We start from the raw sequence: 18,613 nt of genomic DNA on the forward strand, positions 1-18,613 counted from the left end.
GACAGATTCTGGAGAACCGGTAGCGGAAAATTTGAGCAGTTCAAAAAAACGGTAGTGAAAATTTTGAGTAGTTCAGAGAATCAGCAAATACCACCTCTGACTAGTCCCCGAGTGGGGTGGGAATGGGGATTTTTCAGTATCTTTCCCCTGGAATGGGGTGGGAATGGAGATTTTGCAGTATCCTTCCCCTGCCACACCCACCAAGCCACGCCCACAGAACAGGTAGTGAAAAAAATGGATTTCACCACTGGTTTGGGGGAAAGAAGGTGAAAGGAGGGAGGAAGAAAAGTGTCTGGGTGAATGGAGGAAGGAATAGTGGAAGAAGGAAGGGAGGAGAGGGAGGGAGGGAGGGAGGGAAAGAAAGAAAAAGAAAGAAAGAGAAGGAGGGAGAGGGAAAAGAAGGGGAGGGGAGGGGAGGGAAGAAGCCGGTAATAAAATCTAGCCAGTCCTCCAAAACACCAATGGCTTGGTTGCCTAAGATGTTCAACTAAGATGAAAATGTTGGAACCTTATATAGATATCATTCTGGGTGATTGGGGAATTCACTGGCTTTATGTTACTGAAAAGGAAAGAATCTTGGACCAGAAGAACCTAAAGGACACTGAATTAGACTGCAAGTTTAATTGACCTAGTAACCTATTTTGTAGAGCTAAGGAAGGCAACAGGAAATATATAAGATCCGTTACTGAAGCAAGGAGGGGTGAAGCATATTTAAGTCCACAATAAACAGGAAACATAACATACCAAAGAGGCTTAGAAAGGCACTTCTCTAATTCACAGAAATATAACAAGGGGGAGGAGATATGGCACAATCAAACAAGCAAGACTGATCTCGCCCTCACCAGGTAGACCAATCCTGGAAATCAACTCCACGTAAGGGTTGAAACTATTTTTATTGAGAAAGACTAAAATAACACAGACTTGCAAGTCTGATTGTGCTCTCTTTTTTCCTCCCCCACCTTAATTTTCCTTCTATTAAAGTGTGAATGTGAACTCAAACCGATGAAAGCTACATAAGTATATTATGCAATTTATGTTCCAAATATTATAGCCTGTGACTGGTTCAGGATATTAAAGGTAAAGGTAAAGGTTCCCCTTGCACATATGTGCTAATTGTTCCCAACTCTAGGGGGCGATGCTCATCTCCATTTCAAAGCTGAACAGCCAGCGCTGCCCGAAGATGTCTCCGTGGTCATGTGGCCAGCATGACTCAATGCCAAAGGTGCACAGAACGCTGTTACCTTCCCACCAAAAGTGATCCCTATTTTTCTACTTGTATTTTTTTTACATGCTTTCGGACTCCTAGGCTGGCAGAAGCTGGGACAAGGAAAAGGAGCTCACCCCCGTTGGCACTAGGGATTCGAACCGCTGAACTGCCGACTTTTCAATCGACAAGCTTAGCATCTTAGCCACTGAGCCACCACATCCCTCTTCAGGATATTTGCTAGCCTCAAATAAAGGTCAGCGAAGTTTGTTGAACATCTAGTATGGTAATGCTTTGAAAAATGAAAGTCTTAATAACAATCATGAAGTGCAAGAAAAACCAACCATGGGAAGAGAAGAAAGGGTTTCTTTGCATCCTACTTTTTTCCAACTAGCCTAAGACATTGTTTGAAATGTCTTTGTTTTGAAATGGGAATTAAACGCAGTCCTTCTTACCACAAAATCAGCACTGCCTTCGGCTCCTTGGATACGACCAATTGGGCCCTTGGAAAACATGAAAAAGCATAAAAATGTAAAACATTCTCTCACTTGTAAAAAAAAGGGGGGGAGTTACTTTTCATTTTCCCACACCTGAGACACAGTCGTTTAATGGTGAAAGCTTCCCCTGAAGTAACTGAAGGATATGCACATTTATGTTGATAAACCATTTTCAGACCAAACAGAAATAAGAATGAGCATGCCTGCTTAAAACTGAATTCAGTTCTCGTATATATCACAGGTGCTGATATTTGAGTTGTTCACTAGATATTACTCTCAAATCTATAAATGACTCACCCTCATACTACTGTGTAAAGCACCAAAATCAGTAGCAACAGAGCTGTGATGGAATGTAGTCTGGATTCCCAGGAGGGAGGGGCTGCATTCCAGAGGAGCAAGAGACAACTCAGTTCAGATAGCTTGTGTGAAAGAGGGTGAAGATGGCTTCTCCCTGATAGCTCCCAGGGTATATGCTTTTAGGAGGTGCTAGCATGCTTTAGTTTATCAAGATTCTGTCTATGGGTGAGGAACAATAAAGTAATCTGCTTGGAAGGACCTCACTGTGCCTTTCTTGGTTTTTGGAGCTTGACAAGAACTTACTGGTTTTCCAGGAGGTCCTGGAGGCCCTTGTGGTCCATCTGGTCCACGTTCCCCCTAAAAAACACAAGAAGAATCACAAAACCATTCCAGCAGCAAAGTCCAAAAGACAGTCTACCATCCACGACTTCTCCAGCAAGACTTCCATTGTGAGCATCCACAGTCTTTAAGAATGGGCATCAGGAGTGATATCCACAATTCTTAAAATCATCATTTTTCAACCTTGGCAAGGATGAAGGTTGAGCGTTGAAGTCCACCATCTTAAGGTTGCCAAGGTTGAGACATACTGCTTAGTATGGCTCTCCTATTGCCACCTGAGTTAGGTAAGCCATACAGTGAAGCAGATAGTCAAGGAAGCAGAGAATGAAGAGATAAAAAAGACAAGGAAGGAAAAATGGAATTATTAGGCAATTTGGAGTGGGAAAAGAATGATTTCTGGGGCCAGTCTTCAATTCTACTTTATTTTTGCCTCCTTCTGCCCAAAATGGAGCAATGTTTTGCCAAATGGTTGGTTTATTTTAAAATACAACAGAATAACTTGTGCAATATTTATTTTTAGGATACTAAAACTGAGGATGTAAATTATGTAGGATGCAGATCCAACGCATTCTGAACACAAGATTTGCATTATCTAATTTAATTTGACTCATTTAGCATGCATAGTCCTGATCCTAGGAAAAGAAAGGGAGAAATTGGGCAGCTTTCATTTTTTAATTTCTAATTTGGATCTCTTGCCAAATCTTTCATTCCCTTTCTCCTTATTTGTTGAGTTAGTCTCAAAGATGCAAGTATCCTCAGCCATATGGTGGCGGTAACTATATATAAAATCTAATGGTGGCAGTAACTATACAGTATATAAAATCTGGTTATATATAGGTTCAATATACATGTTGCCTCCAGATTACATTTTTGTATCAGCTTATTTTTTATTTACAGTATTTCCTGGACAATTTCTACAAATATCGTGATACATGTGTCATGATGCATATATCTTGTCTACAGATAAAAAGCAAGTAAACCTACTTCCAGACCTGGAACGAAGTACATTGGCCATCATTATTGTTACCTCTGTTCAACATAATCAGGCATGGGCAATAATCCACCATGGAATAAGACATTGAGGCTGATAATGTCCACCTTAAGACCAACTTTAAATTTCATGGCTAAAAAGACTTGGGAAATTGGAAGGAGAGGTCTTCTTTGTTTGTTCTCTCATTCTGGCAAACTTTGCTTTTCTGCCTGGAACATGCTGTCCAATGAAGAGCTCCAGGGAAGTTCTGAATGGCCACCATCCATCCATTCAATATCATAACCACTCATCCCTCAATTCCTCCATCTATACATCACTCCATCCATCCAATATCCAGTATCCGTCCATCCTTCCATCAATATTGTATCCATCTTCCCTCTCTCTCTCTCTCCATACATCCAATATCATATCCACTCATCCCTCAATTCCTCCATCTATACCCGTGATGGTGAACCTATGGCATGCCTGCCACAGGTGGCAGGCCGAGCCATATCTGTGGGCACGCGAGCCTTGCCCTAGCTCAGCTCCAGCGCGCATACATGCACCGGCCAACTGATTTTCAGGCCTTCCGGGCCTACCAGAAGTTGGGAAATGGGCCGTTTCCAGACTCCAGAGGGCCTCCGGGGGTGGGGAAGGCTGTTTTCGCCCTCCCCAGGCTCCAAGAAAGCCTCTGGAGGCTGAGGAGAGCGAAAAACGGGCCTACCAGGCCCACCAGTAACCTTTTTGCTGTCGTGTGCCAAAAGTGGGGGGAGCGCGGGGGGATTGTGCACACATGCGTGGGAGGGTGGGGCATGGGGGGCATTTAAGTATGGGTGTGGGCACATGCGTGCATGACTCCCCCGCACTCCCCCCGCTTTTGGCACACGACAGCAAAAAGGTTAGCCATCACTGATCTATACATCACTCCATCCATCCAATATCCAGTATTCGTCCATCCATCCATCAATATTGTATCCATCCATCCATCCATTCCTCCAATATTGCATCTATCCATCCATTCACCCTATATTCATCTTTCTTTTTTCCTATAAGGACCCTCGTCATATCACCGTTCTGCAATGTGTACCCAGGAACTGATTCCAGAACACTTTTAGACAAGTCAGTAACCTCAAGAAATAGGTATACATCTCAACTGAACCCTTACCTTAAGTCCCAAAGGTCCCATTTCTCCAGGAAGTCCAACTTGACCTGGGGGGCCCTGAGACATGAAAAGAGAAAGGGAGGGTTTTTTATTTTCACCATATGCATTCTAGATGAAAGAATAAGAGAATGAAGGACACTAAGGAGGATTTATTTCACCATGCAGACTGAGCTAGACTTCCTCCTTTGCAGAAAAGATTTGCTTGGTTAAAAAACCAAGCTTTGGAAGCTCTTCAAAACTAAGACTAGATGTCTCTTCTTCTGGCTGATAGGAAGACTGAAAACCGCCTTATATCATATCAGAGCTTCATATCACTTAGCCTAATAATTCTTGAGAGTTTCAGTATGATATCTTTCTTGGTCCTACCTGGAGAGGCAGGAGCAGATGCTGTAAATTTCTACATGCTAGCCAGATTCTGTGTTGCTCAGCAATGATCCTTCAAAACCAACCTTGCCTTATGATAATGCATATCTATAACAGGGACACGAAATCGTTTGGGCCAGGAGCACGTCAAAGTATGTAGCAAATATATCCCCACAATGGCTGCCCTGGGAGAAATATGGCAAAAGCCATGTTGTGGTTTCATTATGCAAATCTTGATCCTGCCCTAACATCATTGCAGGGTGTAGACTGGACAATCACTTGACTGGGATGGTGTGTAAGGCTCCTGCTTTCAGCAGAAGGTTGGACTAGAATACCCCTGAGGTCTCTTCCAGCTCTATGATTCTAAGGACAGGGAGAATCAGTGTCATGGTATAAGCTTTGCCACTTGCCCCCTTGCTGACATCCATCCATGGGAGACATGGGTGAAATCTACTTACCTTCCCAACCAGTTCGGAAGTGCACACACCGCCTGTGCGTGTCACGTGCGTGCGTGGACCCTCTGCGCATGCACAAACCCTTCGGTGCATGCGCAGAGGGTAAAAAACAGGTTACTTCCTGGTTAAAACCAGGAAGTAATGACAACTGGGTGGGTGGGTGGAGCCTCATGCCACCATTGCTACCGGTTCGGCCGAACTGGGCCAAACCGGGAGCATTTCACCTCTGATGGGAGACTTGCTTATTTACAGCCTGTCATAAAACAGCAATTTACCATCCCAAAAATATATTCTACAGATAGTCCTTGACTTGATGCCAAAAGGTGCTTGTCAGCTTTGGAAGCCATATTAGGCCGGAAACTCCAATGCTGCCACCTTCTCATATGTGGGAAAGTAGGAGGGGGGATTAAGGAGAGGGATGTTAGTAGACATAATAGCATTCTTCCTGTCGGTCAAGATCAGGGCGATCCAGCATCTGGAGAAGGAGTGGTCCAGGAGCTGGATCGGGATGGAATGGATGTTGATTGAAGCCCTGGTAGCGCAGCAGACTAAAGCACTGTTATTAACATCAGCTGCCTGCAATTACTGCAAGTTCAAATCTCACCAGGCTCAAGGTTAACTCAGCCTTCCATCCTTTCAAAGGTAGGTGAAATGAGGACCCAGATTGTGGGGGCAGTAAACTGACTTTGTATAAAATATATACAAAAGTATGAAGGCTATTGCTTAATGCATTGTAAGCCGTCCTGAGTTTCCAGAGAAGAGCGGCATATAAATCAAATTTTTTAAAAAATGTGACTGACTGGGTGGAAAAAGGGATGATTTTGGGAGCTTTGACTTACTAAAGGAAAACCCGGGCTTTTCAGATTTGGGTTTTCCCAGATGTGCCAGTTTGCCTATTCTAGTAAAGAGCCTTGGTAGTACAGTGGTCTAAGGCATCCTGTTATTAAGCTGGTTATTAAGACCAGCTGCCTGCAATTACCACAGGTTCGAATCTCGCCAAGGCTCAAGGTTGACTCAGCCTTCCATCCTTTCTAAGGTAGGTAAATTGAGGACCCAGTTTATGGGGGCAATAAGCTGACTTTATATAAATATACAAAAGAATGAAGGCTATTGCTGAGCACATTGTAAGACGCCCTGAGTCTCCGGAGAAGGGCGACATATAAATCAAATTAAAAAAAAAAGAGAGAGAGAGAGAACTTTGGAAAATGTTTGCTTCCGCGTCTTTAATTGGAGTTGGGGTTTTTCTGGAATGCTGACAGTGCTTACGGACTGGTTCTCAATTTCTGATGGCTGCTCCCCCCTCCCACATGATTGCATTTTTGGGTGCTTAGCAACCAGCCCGTATTTAGAATAGAATAGAATAGAATTCTTTATTGGCCAAGTGTGATTAGACACACAAGGAATTTGTCTCTGGTGCATAAGCTCTCAGTGTACATACAAGCAATAAGTGATGGACCATTATCACAGTCATTGTAAAAATACATCCATCATAAAACATTAGATACAACACTTAGTGATAAGTCATGGATACTAAATAAGCGATCAACATAAATCATACTAGGATACTAAGTAAACAATATAAATCGTAAGATACAAGCAACAAAGTTATAGCCATAAAAAGATTAAGGAGATAGGGAATATGAGAACAGTTGTTGTGGCCCCGCCCTCTGAGCCTGTCCCATCGGAGGAAGAAAGCTCCGAGCATGAGGAAGAGAAGTCAGCCAGGCCTCCCTCTCCAGGCCCCTCCCCTCTGGCACTGCCTCAGGTGCCGGCCGAGGGAGAGGAGATTAGCAGGGAGACAGGTGGCTCGGATGAGAGTGAGGGAGAGACGTCATTCCTGCACGCACGCCTCCAAAGGCGTGATAAACGATTGCAGCAGCTCAGGAGGCGTGCTAGGGATTAGAACTGAGTCACTGGACCACACCCCAGAGACTATATAATAGAGGATGGTGGCCAGCAATCCCTGTGACGAACAAAAGTAAACCTTGGATAGTCACTAAAGCCTCGTCCGGAAACTGCTGAGAGAAATATTATTCTGATTGGACTTTTGTACGCTAAGTATTTTATCTTTCTGTTTTGTGGAAATAAATGCACTTGGCAGACGGTGTGTAAATCGCTGCCAAGTTGGAGATAAAGACCTGGGTGTGTGCCAAAGTGTTTCCTTAACCCTCGGCTGGCTGTGTTTGTGTGTGTGTGTGGATGGGGACAGATCAACAGTGATGGTAATACTGCCTCTCTAGATAGTGTTGTGGGAATTAGTTGTTTAGCAGAGTGATGGCTTGGGGGACAAAACTGTCCTTGGGTCTAGTTCAGGGGTCAGCAACCTGCGGCTCTGGAGCCGCATGTGGCTCTTTCATCCCTCTGCTGCAGCTCCCTATCACTCAAAATATGCATCACAACCGCCAAAGTGTGACACCCTCCGGTATACGATTTATTGAGCTTTTCAACCCCCGGTAGGCCAACCATGGATAAATCCAAGAAAAGAAAAGTTTCAGAAGAAAACAGAAGGCTTAATTCAACTACGTAGGCTAGTTTTGTGGCCGCTCAAGAAATAGTCAGGCACGGGACGGGTTTTGTGTCTCCCGATGTTTTCTTTTCTCTGGGTCCAAATGGCTCTTTGAGTGTTTAAGGTTGCAGACCACTGGTCTAGTTGTTCTGATGTGCGGTGCCCTATAGAATCATTTTGAGGGTAGAAATTGAAATTTATGGCCATTTGTAGCATCCAGCAGTCACAGGACTGCAGTTTACAATGTTTTTGCTAAATAATTGCGGCGTTCAATTAACGATTGCAGATTCACTGAACAACCAAATGACTGCTGCAAAAAAAAAAAAAAAGATCATGAAGTTGAATCGGTCACACTTCGCAACCGTGATCGTAATGGGCAGGCCCCATTGCAGTCGTAAGTTAAGGAATACTTGCAGTGCTGCCGAAAGGCACGGTTGGAAAGAAAAAACTTTGTGAGACTGCGGGTGTGTTTTGCTGACCTCCTATTAACTTCTTTTAAAAATTGGAAAGTATCTTTTTTAAAAAAATCACTGTGTGCTCCTTTTGTACAGGGAAGAGCGGGGCAATCACCTGGTTTGCTACTTCAGCTTCTGATCATCAGCCAAGAGCACCAGATTCTGCCTGGGTCAGCAAAGTTCTGGGCAGTTAGCAGCATATACCAAATCCTCTGATGCTGAATCAGATTGTCGACGTGACTAATAAGCTGCCTAAAATCTCAGGCAGAAAAGAAAGCACTTTTCCTCCCATTCTTTGTTAAAAGAATTTAGAATAACAGAGTTGGAAGGGACCTTGGAGGTTTTCTAGTCCAACCCCCTGCTTAGGCAGGAAACCCTACACCACTTCAGACAAATGGTTATCCAATCTCTTCTTAAAAACTTCCAGTGTTGGAGCATTCACAACTTCTGCAGGCAAGTTGTTCCACTGATTAATTGTTCTAAGTATCAGGAAATTTCTCCTTAGTTCTAAGTTGTTCCTCTCCTTGATTAGTTTCCACCCATTGCTTCTTGTCCTGCCCTCAGGTGCTTTGGAGAATAGTTTGACTCCTCCAGAAGGCACGCAGATTTGCAAATCTCCCTTGCTTTGATTTCAAAACATCATATTCCAATTGTAAAAAAGAGAAAGATTGCACACGTGCAGGACGCCAAATTGATTCCATGCATGAAATCAGTTTGACTACAGGTAGTCCTTGACTTACAGCATTTCGCTTAGTGACCGTTCGAATTTACAATGGCACTGAAAAAAGAATGAGTTATGACCGTTTTTCAGAGTTAGGATCATTGCAGCATCCCCCACGGTCAGACAATCAAAATTTAGATGCTTGGCAAATGACTCATATTTATGACAGTTGCAGTGCACCGGGGTCAGGGGTGGGCTTCAAAAATTTTAGCAAGGGGTTCTCTGCCCAGTTGCTGGGTGAGAGTGGCCATGGTGGGTGTGGCTATTCGGCCTCCTGCAACACGGCAGGGAGGGTGTTTTTGCCCTCCCCAGGCTGCAGTCTTTTCTTGAGCCTCTGGGAGGGTGAAAACGGCCTCCCCACGCTCCGGAGGCCCTCTGAGGCCAGAAACAGGCCCGTTTCCAGCCTTCCTAAACTTCCGGTAGGCCCTTTTTTTGCCCTCCGAGCCTCCACATGCGCCCTGCACTTACCTGCATCCAAAACGGGCCGTGTGGGGACTCCTGGGAGGGGCCGGGTGGGGTGGGCGGGGCCAGCCAGGAGTGGGATTGGGGGTTTTCTGAACTGCACAGAATCTTAGCTAGAGGTTCTCTCGAACCCCTGCGAACCCCCAGCAGCCCACCTCTGGCCGGGGTCATGTGATCATCTTTTGTGACCTTCTGATGAGCAAAGTCAGTGGGGGAAGCCAGATTCATTTAACAACCGTGCTACCAACTTAACAATTGCCACACATGTGGCAAGAAAGGTCATAAAATGGGGAGGGGGGAACTCACTTAGCAAATGTCACATTTAGCAAGAGAAATTTTGGGCTCAGTTGAGGACTATCTGTACTTGCTGCATTGATTGGATTACATCTCCTTCTTATTCAATTTCTGGCTCTGAATACTGATAGTCCTTGACTTATGGCTACAAATGGGCTCAGAATTTCCACTGTCAACCAAGCAGTGATGAAATGTAAAATTTGTTACTACCGGTTCTGTGGGTGTGGCTTGGTGGTGGTGGGTAATGTGACTGGGTGGGCGTGGCCAACTTTTTTTTTGTTTAACTTTTAAAAGTATTTTTTCTACAACCACTCCGGCCGAAAAAATGCTTTTAGAAGCCTCTGACGATCAGGCAACTCAGCCAGGATCGCCAGAGGCTTTTTAAAGCATTTTTTTTCCTACAACCTCTTCGGCCAAAGTGGTTGCAGAAAAAAATGCTTTTAAAAGCCTCTGATGATCCCGGCTGAGCCCCGCAGTCATCAGAGGCTTTTCTTTTTTACTTTTAAAAGCATTTTTTCGGCCGGAGTGGTTGTAGAAAAAATACTTTTAAAAGTAAAAAAAAACAGCCTCTGATGATCGCGCAGCTTAGCTGGGCATGGTGGGGGGGGGGGTGCAGGGATTTTTGCTACTGGTCCTCTGAACCACCCACTGACATCGCTACCGGATCAGGTGATCCGGTCCGAACTGGGAGCATTTCACCCCTGCAACCAAGGCAGTTTTAAGTGAGTTGTGCCTGATTTTACCACCTTTTTTGCCACTATTGTTAAGCGCATCACTGCAGTTGTTAAGTGAATTGTGCGGTCGTTAAGCAAGTCCAGCTTCCCGCACTAGCTTTGCTTGTCAGAAGCTGGCTGGGAAGATCACAAATGGTGATCAAGTGACTCTGGGATACGGCAACTGTCATAAATGCATTCTAGTTGCCAACTGCCTGGTTCATTTAATCAAATGACCATAACAGTCAAGGACTGATAATAAACCACATTTTCCAGCATTCGTTGTAATTTCAAATGGTCATCAAATGAATGGACTCCAGATACAGCAGGAGTATCCGATTATTTTGCATTTAAGTGAGAACCAAGCAAATTTCTTCTTTATTGTCATCAAGCACACTACCTACCACCAGTGTAACCCAACATCTCAAATGATCTAACCAGCAGAGCTCATTGTAACAGCATTGCCAAAAAGGCATTAAGAGTTGTTAACCTAATCTTGCGAAGCTTCTTCTCCGGTAATATTGTACTACAAACTAGGGCATACAAAACCTTTGCTAGACCAATTCTCGAATACAGCTTGTCTGCCTGGATCCGCACTGTAGATCGGACATTAATACAATTGAGCGAATCCAGAGGTCTTTCACGAGAAGAGTCCTCCACTCCTCTGCTCACAATAGAATACCTTCTGCCACCAGGCTTGAAATTTTGGGCTTGGACAACTTAGAACTAAACCGTCTTCGGTCTAACCTAAGCGTAGCTCATAAAATTATCTGCTACAATGTCCTACCTGTCAATGACTACTTCAGCTTCAACTGCAATAACACAAGCACACAATAGATACAAACTTAAGGTGAACCGCTCCAAACTTGATTGCAGAAAATACAACTTCAGCAACAGAGTGGTCAATGCCTAGAATGCATTACCTGACTCTGTGGTTTCTTCCCCAAACCCCAAAAACTTTAATCTTAGACTGTCTACTGTTGACCTCACCCCATTCCTAAGAGGTCTGTAAGGGGCGTACATAAGAGCACCAGCGTGCCTTCCGTCCCTATCCTACTGTCCCCATTTATTCATATCCATTTCCTGTGTTCATATTCATGTTTATACTTATACCTGTTATCTCGTACATGTTTGACAAACTAAATAAATAAAAATATAAAAACAAGTCACAAGTCATACTTACAGGAGGTCCTGGAAATCCAGGTCCCTGAAACAGACAGATACAATAGGTTGTTATTTTTCAATGCAGGTCAACGGCTGAAAAATTAAGCACTGTAGCACTGGCACCAACATTTCCAAGAGTTAGAGAACATCTTGATTTTCTCCAGTCAGAATTCACTGCATTGGGGGATTATAATTTTTTCAACCATGGTGCACATTTAGAATTTGAGAACATATTAGAGAAATCCTCTCAAAACTATCATCCAGCAGGACATGGCCAATCATGGAAAAAAAACCTATGGCAGGGAAGAATTTAATTTCTGGCTGCAACCACCCATGATTTATTTTTAAGACCACCTGTGGGATCTGAGTTGGGCCCAGTGGCTCTGCATTAAATACGGATCATATAGTAGATATTTAGGCTTATCACAATCAGGCTTGTCAGATGTTACATCTTTTCTATCCTGCTCTACAGAGTAGAGAGTTGGTATCTGACAGAAAACCACTTGAAGAAACTAGAAGCATTTGAAATGTGGATTTACAGGCGGCTGTTACGTATAAGATGGGTTAACAAAATCACAAATGAGGAGGTGACAAGCCGCCTGGGAAAGCAAAGAGAAATAATCAAAGCCATTAAAAAGAGAAAGTTAGAATATTTTGGACATGGGATGCGACACCCAGAAAAATACGGCATCCTTCACTTAATCCTCCAGGGAAAGATTGAAGGCAAATGAGGTCCAGGCAGAAGAAGAACATCATGGCTTCAAAACCTAAGGGACTGGTTTGGACAAAACTCAGCAGCACTTTTTCATGCGGCTGTTGACAAAAATAGGATTGACAACATGATCGCCAAAGTCCGATGATGGATATGGCACAAGAAGAAGAAGAAGAAATTTAGGGTTCCATTCTGGTTCCTCCATTGGAACGTTCTGAGGCCCAAAGGTGTTTGAAAAAAAAATCTGGGCCCATTTCTAGTGCTCCATTCTGAGATTCCACCGCCAAATCAATCCGAAAATTCTGATTGTCTCCGGGTTCAGAGAAATTTGCATTCTCGCGTGATGCATTGTTAACAATCTAAGATCATAAACAAAGGCTTGGTTTTGGCTTATGCTAGAGAAGCCCTGGCTAGATCAAAACTCAAGCCACATTTGGAAAACCATGATTTCCCCCCAGTTGCATTTAAGTTATATGTCATTACTCTGTACAACGGAGGTATTTTCTCACCCAGCATGTGCAAAGAAAAGCAGACACTTACTGGAAGCCCCGGTGGTCCAGGAAGTCCAGACTGGCCCTGTAAGAGAAGTGAGAATGTTAGAATAGAATAGAATAGAATAGAATAGAATAGAATAGAATAGAATAGAATAGAATAGAATAGAATAGAATAGAATAGAATAGAATAGAATAGAATAACAGAGTTGGAAAGGAACTTGGAGGTCTCCTAGTCCATCCCTCTGCCCAGGCAGGAAACCCTACACCACTTCAGACAAATGGTTATCCAACATCTTCTTAAAAATTTCCAGTGTTGGAGCATTCACAACTTCTGGAGTCAAATTGTTCCACTGATTAATTGTTCTAACTATCAGGAAATTTCTCCTTAGTTCTAAGATGCTTCTCTCCTTGATTAGTTTCCAGCCATTGCTTCTTGTCCTGCCCTCAGGTGCTTTGGAGAATAGCCTGACTCCCTCTTCTTTGTGGCAGCAGCTGAGATATTGAAACACTGCTATCATGTCTCCCCTAGTCCTTCTCTTCATTAAACTAGACATACCCAGTTCCTGCAACCGTTCTTCGTATGTTTTGGCCTCCAGTCCAATAATCCTCTTTGTTGCTCTTTTCTACACTCTTTCTAGAGTCTCAACATCTTTTTTACATGGTGGCAACCAAAACTGGATGCAGTATTCCAAGTGTGGCCTTTCCAAGGCATTATAAAGTGGTATTAACATTTCACATGATTCTCTGTTGATGCAGCCCAGAACTGTGTTGGCTTTTTTGGCAGCTGCTGCACACAGCTGGCTCATATCTAAATGGTTTTCCACTAGGACTCCGAGATCCCTCTCACAGTTACTACTATTGAGCAAGGTACCACATATACGGTACCTGTGCCTTTTGTTTTTCTTCCCTATGTTGATGCAGCAGGACTGCTGCAAAACAAGACTTTGATTCAACTTCCAATTTCAGAGGTTTCCCCAAAGACTTATTTGTCTATGGAGATTCTTGGGTCATCCAGGTCATGGTTGATTCTTTTTTTTTCAAGAGGCAACTGGATTTTCTTGTTTTTCTTTTCTTTTCTTTGAAGACGTGCAAATGGGTATGGAGCTTTCTTGGACCTGCTGAAAGGACTGTGTTGTAGATGAGATAGACCAAAAAACAACCATTTCATAAATGCATGGCACAACACAGGAGAACAAACCCATCAGGACAAGATTCAGCAATCCCTCTAAATTTAAAAGACAGAAGCCACCCTTTTGAAGACAGCAAAGTCCACATTTTGGACAGAGAGGATCGCTGCTTTGAAAGAGGGATCAAACAGGCCATCTATGTCAAAATTAAACAGCTCTCTCTCAGGGATATGACTTCATCTATCTCCAGTCTACAACACTGTTCTGACCTAGGCTTCCTGAGACAGTAAAAAGCACACAATGAGTCCCAAAAACCCTCTTTTTATTTCAACGGCTGTGAATTATGTTCATTCACAGCCTGTTCATTCTCAATCTGTTCATTCACAGACGAGTCCCAAATAGTTGTAAAGAGTCCGACAGTAGTTTGCCACAGTCCTTCGGGATAAGGCTGATAAGCACCCACCTTTATCTCCCTTGACACACTGCCAAAGACCTAATTGGCAATTAGCTTTGCAAGGCCACACGGAACACAGAGTCAAAACGGAGCTGCAGAATTTAAGTTGGCCAGACAGAACAACATTTATTTCTGCAAAGGCTCATGTGCCTTTGCTCCTCCTTTATGTCTTATGGGAGGGGCCAATCATCTCCAAGCCCTACTCCCGAGTCGTCCCTTTTCTTTTAACTGTTCTTGCCTTCTGGCAGCTCTGCGCATGCGCGCATTAGGAACAGACTCCTCCTGTTCCTCTGCCTCGCTGATGTCCGACTCTGGAGGCTCCGGAGTCCATGCATAACTCCCAGATGGCTCTGGCCCCATCTCTTCCTCCGACGCAGAGACCTCATCCCAGCCTTCCCCAGCCTCCAGGACTGGCCTATGTTCCTCCCCAGCCTCCTCACTGTCCGACTCTGCTGCCAGCTCTGCAGGCCACCGGCAGACCACAACAAGTCCTTTCAGCAGTTCCAAGAAGGCTCCACACCCATTTGCACCACTCAGGTGACCCTGAGGACACAGATAAACCTCCAAGTGGCCTCAACAACTCGCTAAAAGAATTCAAATGACCAGCTGTCTGCAAGGAGTATAAATCCTTCCATTCCCCACCATCCAGTCAGAGCTGAAGAAGAATGGAATGAGAAGCGAAATGTCTTTTAAGAAAAACAAGGACGTCCTGTTGCCTTTTGGGACAAAGACTTATTTCTTGAACAGATGCAGGCTTCAGCTTCAAGGTCCCAAACCTGATCTGCCACCACCTGAGAAGCCTGGATTTTATTTATTATTATTTTTTTTGCATCTGCCATTATCAGCAAGGAGAAGAAGATACAACCTGTCCCAGGTAGTAGTGATGACCTAACTCTTCTTCCATGCCTAACAGACACAGGGACCTTTCCCATTCATCCTTCAGCAGTAGTAATAACAGTCATGGTATTAGAAAGCAGGATCAAAAACTGAAGTCAATCATGGATCCTGGGATATGTTTCCCTAAACTATGCCCCCCTCCCCCCATGTGAGATCACAGCTGGTTGGGGGGTATCTGAAGTTGCAGTCCCAACACATGGGAAATAACAAGCTGAGGAAGGATGCTTTGGTGACTTCAACCCATTCCATACATTGAAATCTCTCCCCCAGGCAGAAAAAAACAGTTACTCACTTTGGGACCTAGTCTTCCAACACGGCCTGGCTCTCCTTTAGCTCCCGTGAGGCCCTGCAAAAAAAAAAAGAAGAAGAAGAAGTAAGAGAAAGGATAAGAAGGGATCAATTTGAGGGTATCAGCTAGCATAGAGAAGCAGAAGCTTGGCTGAAGCCCTGAAGATAAGCCAGGAATGATCAAGGAATCGGCTAGGGTCAAATTAAGGTTTGATGGGGAATGAAACACAATCCAAAGGAAACAAGTGTTTGCATATATTTTAAATTTTATGGATTTGGGGTTTTAAATTTGGGTAGCCAATGATTTAATTCTTTTAATTATCTTAACTTTTGCATTTGTATGTTTTTTAATTTTGGCTGTTCACCGCCCTGAGTCCCTTCTGGGAGAAGGGCGGTATACAAATTAAATTAATAATAATAATAATAATATATGTTTTCCCCAAAATAAGACCCTGTCTTATATTTTTTGAACCCCGAAATAAGAGCTTGGCCTTATTTTCGGGGAGGTCTTATTGTTTTGGGGTGCATGGAGTAAGATGGGGCTCCTCGTGCTGTCTTACCTGATTTCCAGCTCTGTGTTTTAATATTTGAGGGGGGTTATTTTTTGGGGGAGGGCTTATTTTAACACGTGCTCAAAAGCCCGATTGGGCTTATTATCAGGGGATGTCTTACTTTCGGGAAAACAGGGTATATGAAGCAAAATAATATTCTACATAAGAACCCAAAGCCCTGTAGATATGCTGAAGTGCAGTTCAGATTTTGGGCTGAGCAACTACTCACATCTATTCCGGGTTTTCCTGGGGCTCCATCTGGTCCTGGCAGGCCTGGAGCTCCTTTGGCCCCCTATTGCAAAGGAAGGATGGGGACATTAAAAAAAGAGTCTTCAAAAAATTCAAGGAGAAGCAGGTGCCTCATACCTAGGCCTTCTGGAAAGATTTAAGCTATTGTTTTTCAATTTAACGCCCTCCAGATCAGGGGTGAAATCCAGCAGGTTCTAACAGGTTCTGGAGAACTGGTAGTGGAAATTTTGAGTAGTTCGGAGAACTAGCAAATACCACCTCTGGCTGGCCCCAGAGTGGGGTGGGAATGGGGATTTTGCAATATTCTTTGAGTGAGGGTGCCTTTCCTGCCGCCTTGGAAGAGGCGGTGGTGAGGCCCCTCCTCAAGAAGCCATCCCTGGACCCGGCTATTTTAGCTAATTATCGTCCGGTCTCCAATCTTCGCTTTGTGGCAAAGGTTGTTGAGAGTGTGGTGGCACAACAACTTCCCGGTACCTGGATGAAGCTACTTATTTGGACCCGTACCAGTCGGGCTTCAAACAGGGGTACAGCACGGAAACGGCATTGGTCACATTGGTGGATGACCTCTGGAGGGCTCAGGACAGGGGTTGCTCCTCTGTCCTGGTCCTATTAGATCTCTCAGCGGCTTTTGATACCATCGACCATGGTATCATGCTGCAGCGGTTGAGGGGGTTGGGAATAGGAGGCACCGTGCTACGGTGGTTCTCCTCCTTCCTCTGCAACTGCTCTCAGTTTGTGTTGGCAGGGGGGCAGAGGTCGACCTCGAGACACCTCGATTGGGGGGGTGCCACAAGGGTTGGTCCTCTCGACCCTTCTGTTCAACATTTATGTGAAGCCGCTGGGTGAGATCATCCGTGGTTTTGCAGTGAGAGTCCATAGTACGCTGATGAACTCAGCTGTACATCTCCACCCTAGACCACCCCAACGATGCCCTTGATGTAATGTCCCGCTGCCTGGAGGCCGTGCGGGTCTGGATGGGGAGAAATAGGCTCAGATTCAACCCTTCCAAGACCGAGTGGCTGTGGCTTCCGGCGCCCCGATATAGTCAGCTGGCACCATCGCTGACTATTGGGGGTGAATCTCTGCCCTCCACAGAGAGGGCTCGCAATCTGGGCGTCCTCCTGGATGCACGGCTGTCTTTAGAAGAACATATGACGGCCGTTGCCAGGGGGGCTTTTTATCAGGTTCGCCCGATACGCCAGTTGCGACCCTTCCTGGATCGGGACGCCTTGCGCACGGTCACTCATGCCCTTGTCACCTCCCGGCTGGACTACTGTAATGCTCTCTACATGGGGCTCCCCTTGAAGAGCACTCGGAGGCTCCAACTGGTCCAGAATGCGGCCGCGCGGGTAGTTATGGGTGCGACCCGTTATGCCCATGTAACACCTCTCCTGCGCGAGCTGCACTGGCTCCCGGTGGTCTTCCGGGTGCGATTCAAGGTGTTGGTTACCACCATAAAAGCGTTCCATGGCTAAGGGCCTGGGTACATCCGAGACCGACTTCTGCCGCCAGTAGCCTACCACCGGCCAGTTCGCTCCCACAGAGAGGGTCTCTTCAGGGTGCCATTGGCCAAGTTATGTCGGCTGGCGACACCCAGGGGGAGGGTCTTCTCTGTGGGTGCTCCTGCCCTTTGGAACGAACTGCCCCCGGAAATACGTAAGATTTCTGATCTCCGTATATTTCGCTGCGCTCTTAAAACCCTACTGTTCCGCCAGGCTGGGCTATCTTTGTGAATGATTTTAAATTGGGTGTTTTAATTAGGTTTTAATTCTGAGCCAAAATTATTTATTACTTTTAATTGGTTTTTAAATTGATGTATATATATTATGTTTTAATTGGCTGTACACCGCCCCGAGTCCTTCGGGAGAAGGGCGGTATAGAAATTAATTAATTAATTAAATAAATAAATAAATAAATAAATAAATAAATAAATAAATAAATATCCTTCCCCAGCCACACCTACCAAGCCACGCCCACCAAGCCACACCACGCCCACCAAGCCACGCCCACAGAACCAGTAGTAAAAAAATTTGGATTTCACCACTGCTCCAGATATGTCAGGACATCCAATCCTGAATTTAGCCATGCTGGGTGAGAATGATGGAATTAGTAGTAATAATTTATCTGGAGAATGTCCATCTGGAAAGGGCAACTTAGACTGTCCAAAGCTCAAAATCCCCACAGTCCTCAAATTAAAGCACAAGCAGTTCTTGACGTATGACCACAACTGAGCCCAACA

General features: G+C 44.6%; 1 protein-coding gene across 5 annotated transcripts in view; it reads right to left on the reverse strand.

The window, feature by feature from the left end:
• The window catches only part of COL9A2 (collagen type IX alpha 2 chain), a 78,229-nt gene that overhangs the window by 44,201 nt on the left and 15,415 nt on the right, over positions 1–18,613 (reverse strand). For all 5 annotated transcript variants that reach the window (XM_087876798.1, XM_034413367.2, XM_087876801.1 and 2 more), the window contains 7 exons: positions 16,355–16,417; positions 15,579–15,632; positions 12,855–12,890; positions 11,622–11,645; positions 4,473–4,526; positions 2,302–2,355; positions 1,660–1,707 (listed from right to left, as the gene is read on the reverse strand). In XM_087876798.1, coding sequence (XP_087732924.1) covers positions 1,660–1,707; positions 2,302–2,355; positions 4,473–4,526; positions 11,622–11,645; positions 12,855–12,890; positions 15,579–15,632; positions 16,355–16,417 — 333 coding nt within the window. The remainder of the gene's footprint in view (positions 1–1,659; positions 1,708–2,301; positions 2,356–4,472; positions 4,527–11,621; positions 11,646–12,854; positions 12,891–15,578; positions 15,633–16,354; positions 16,418–18,613) is intronic.

The sequence above is a fragment of the Pantherophis guttatus genome, chromosome 10, assembly GCF_059756535.1.
Source record: "Pantherophis guttatus breed Tessera chromosome 10, ASM5975653v1, whole genome shotgun sequence".
NCBI lineage: Eukaryota > Metazoa > Chordata > Lepidosauria > Squamata > Colubridae > Pantherophis > Pantherophis guttatus.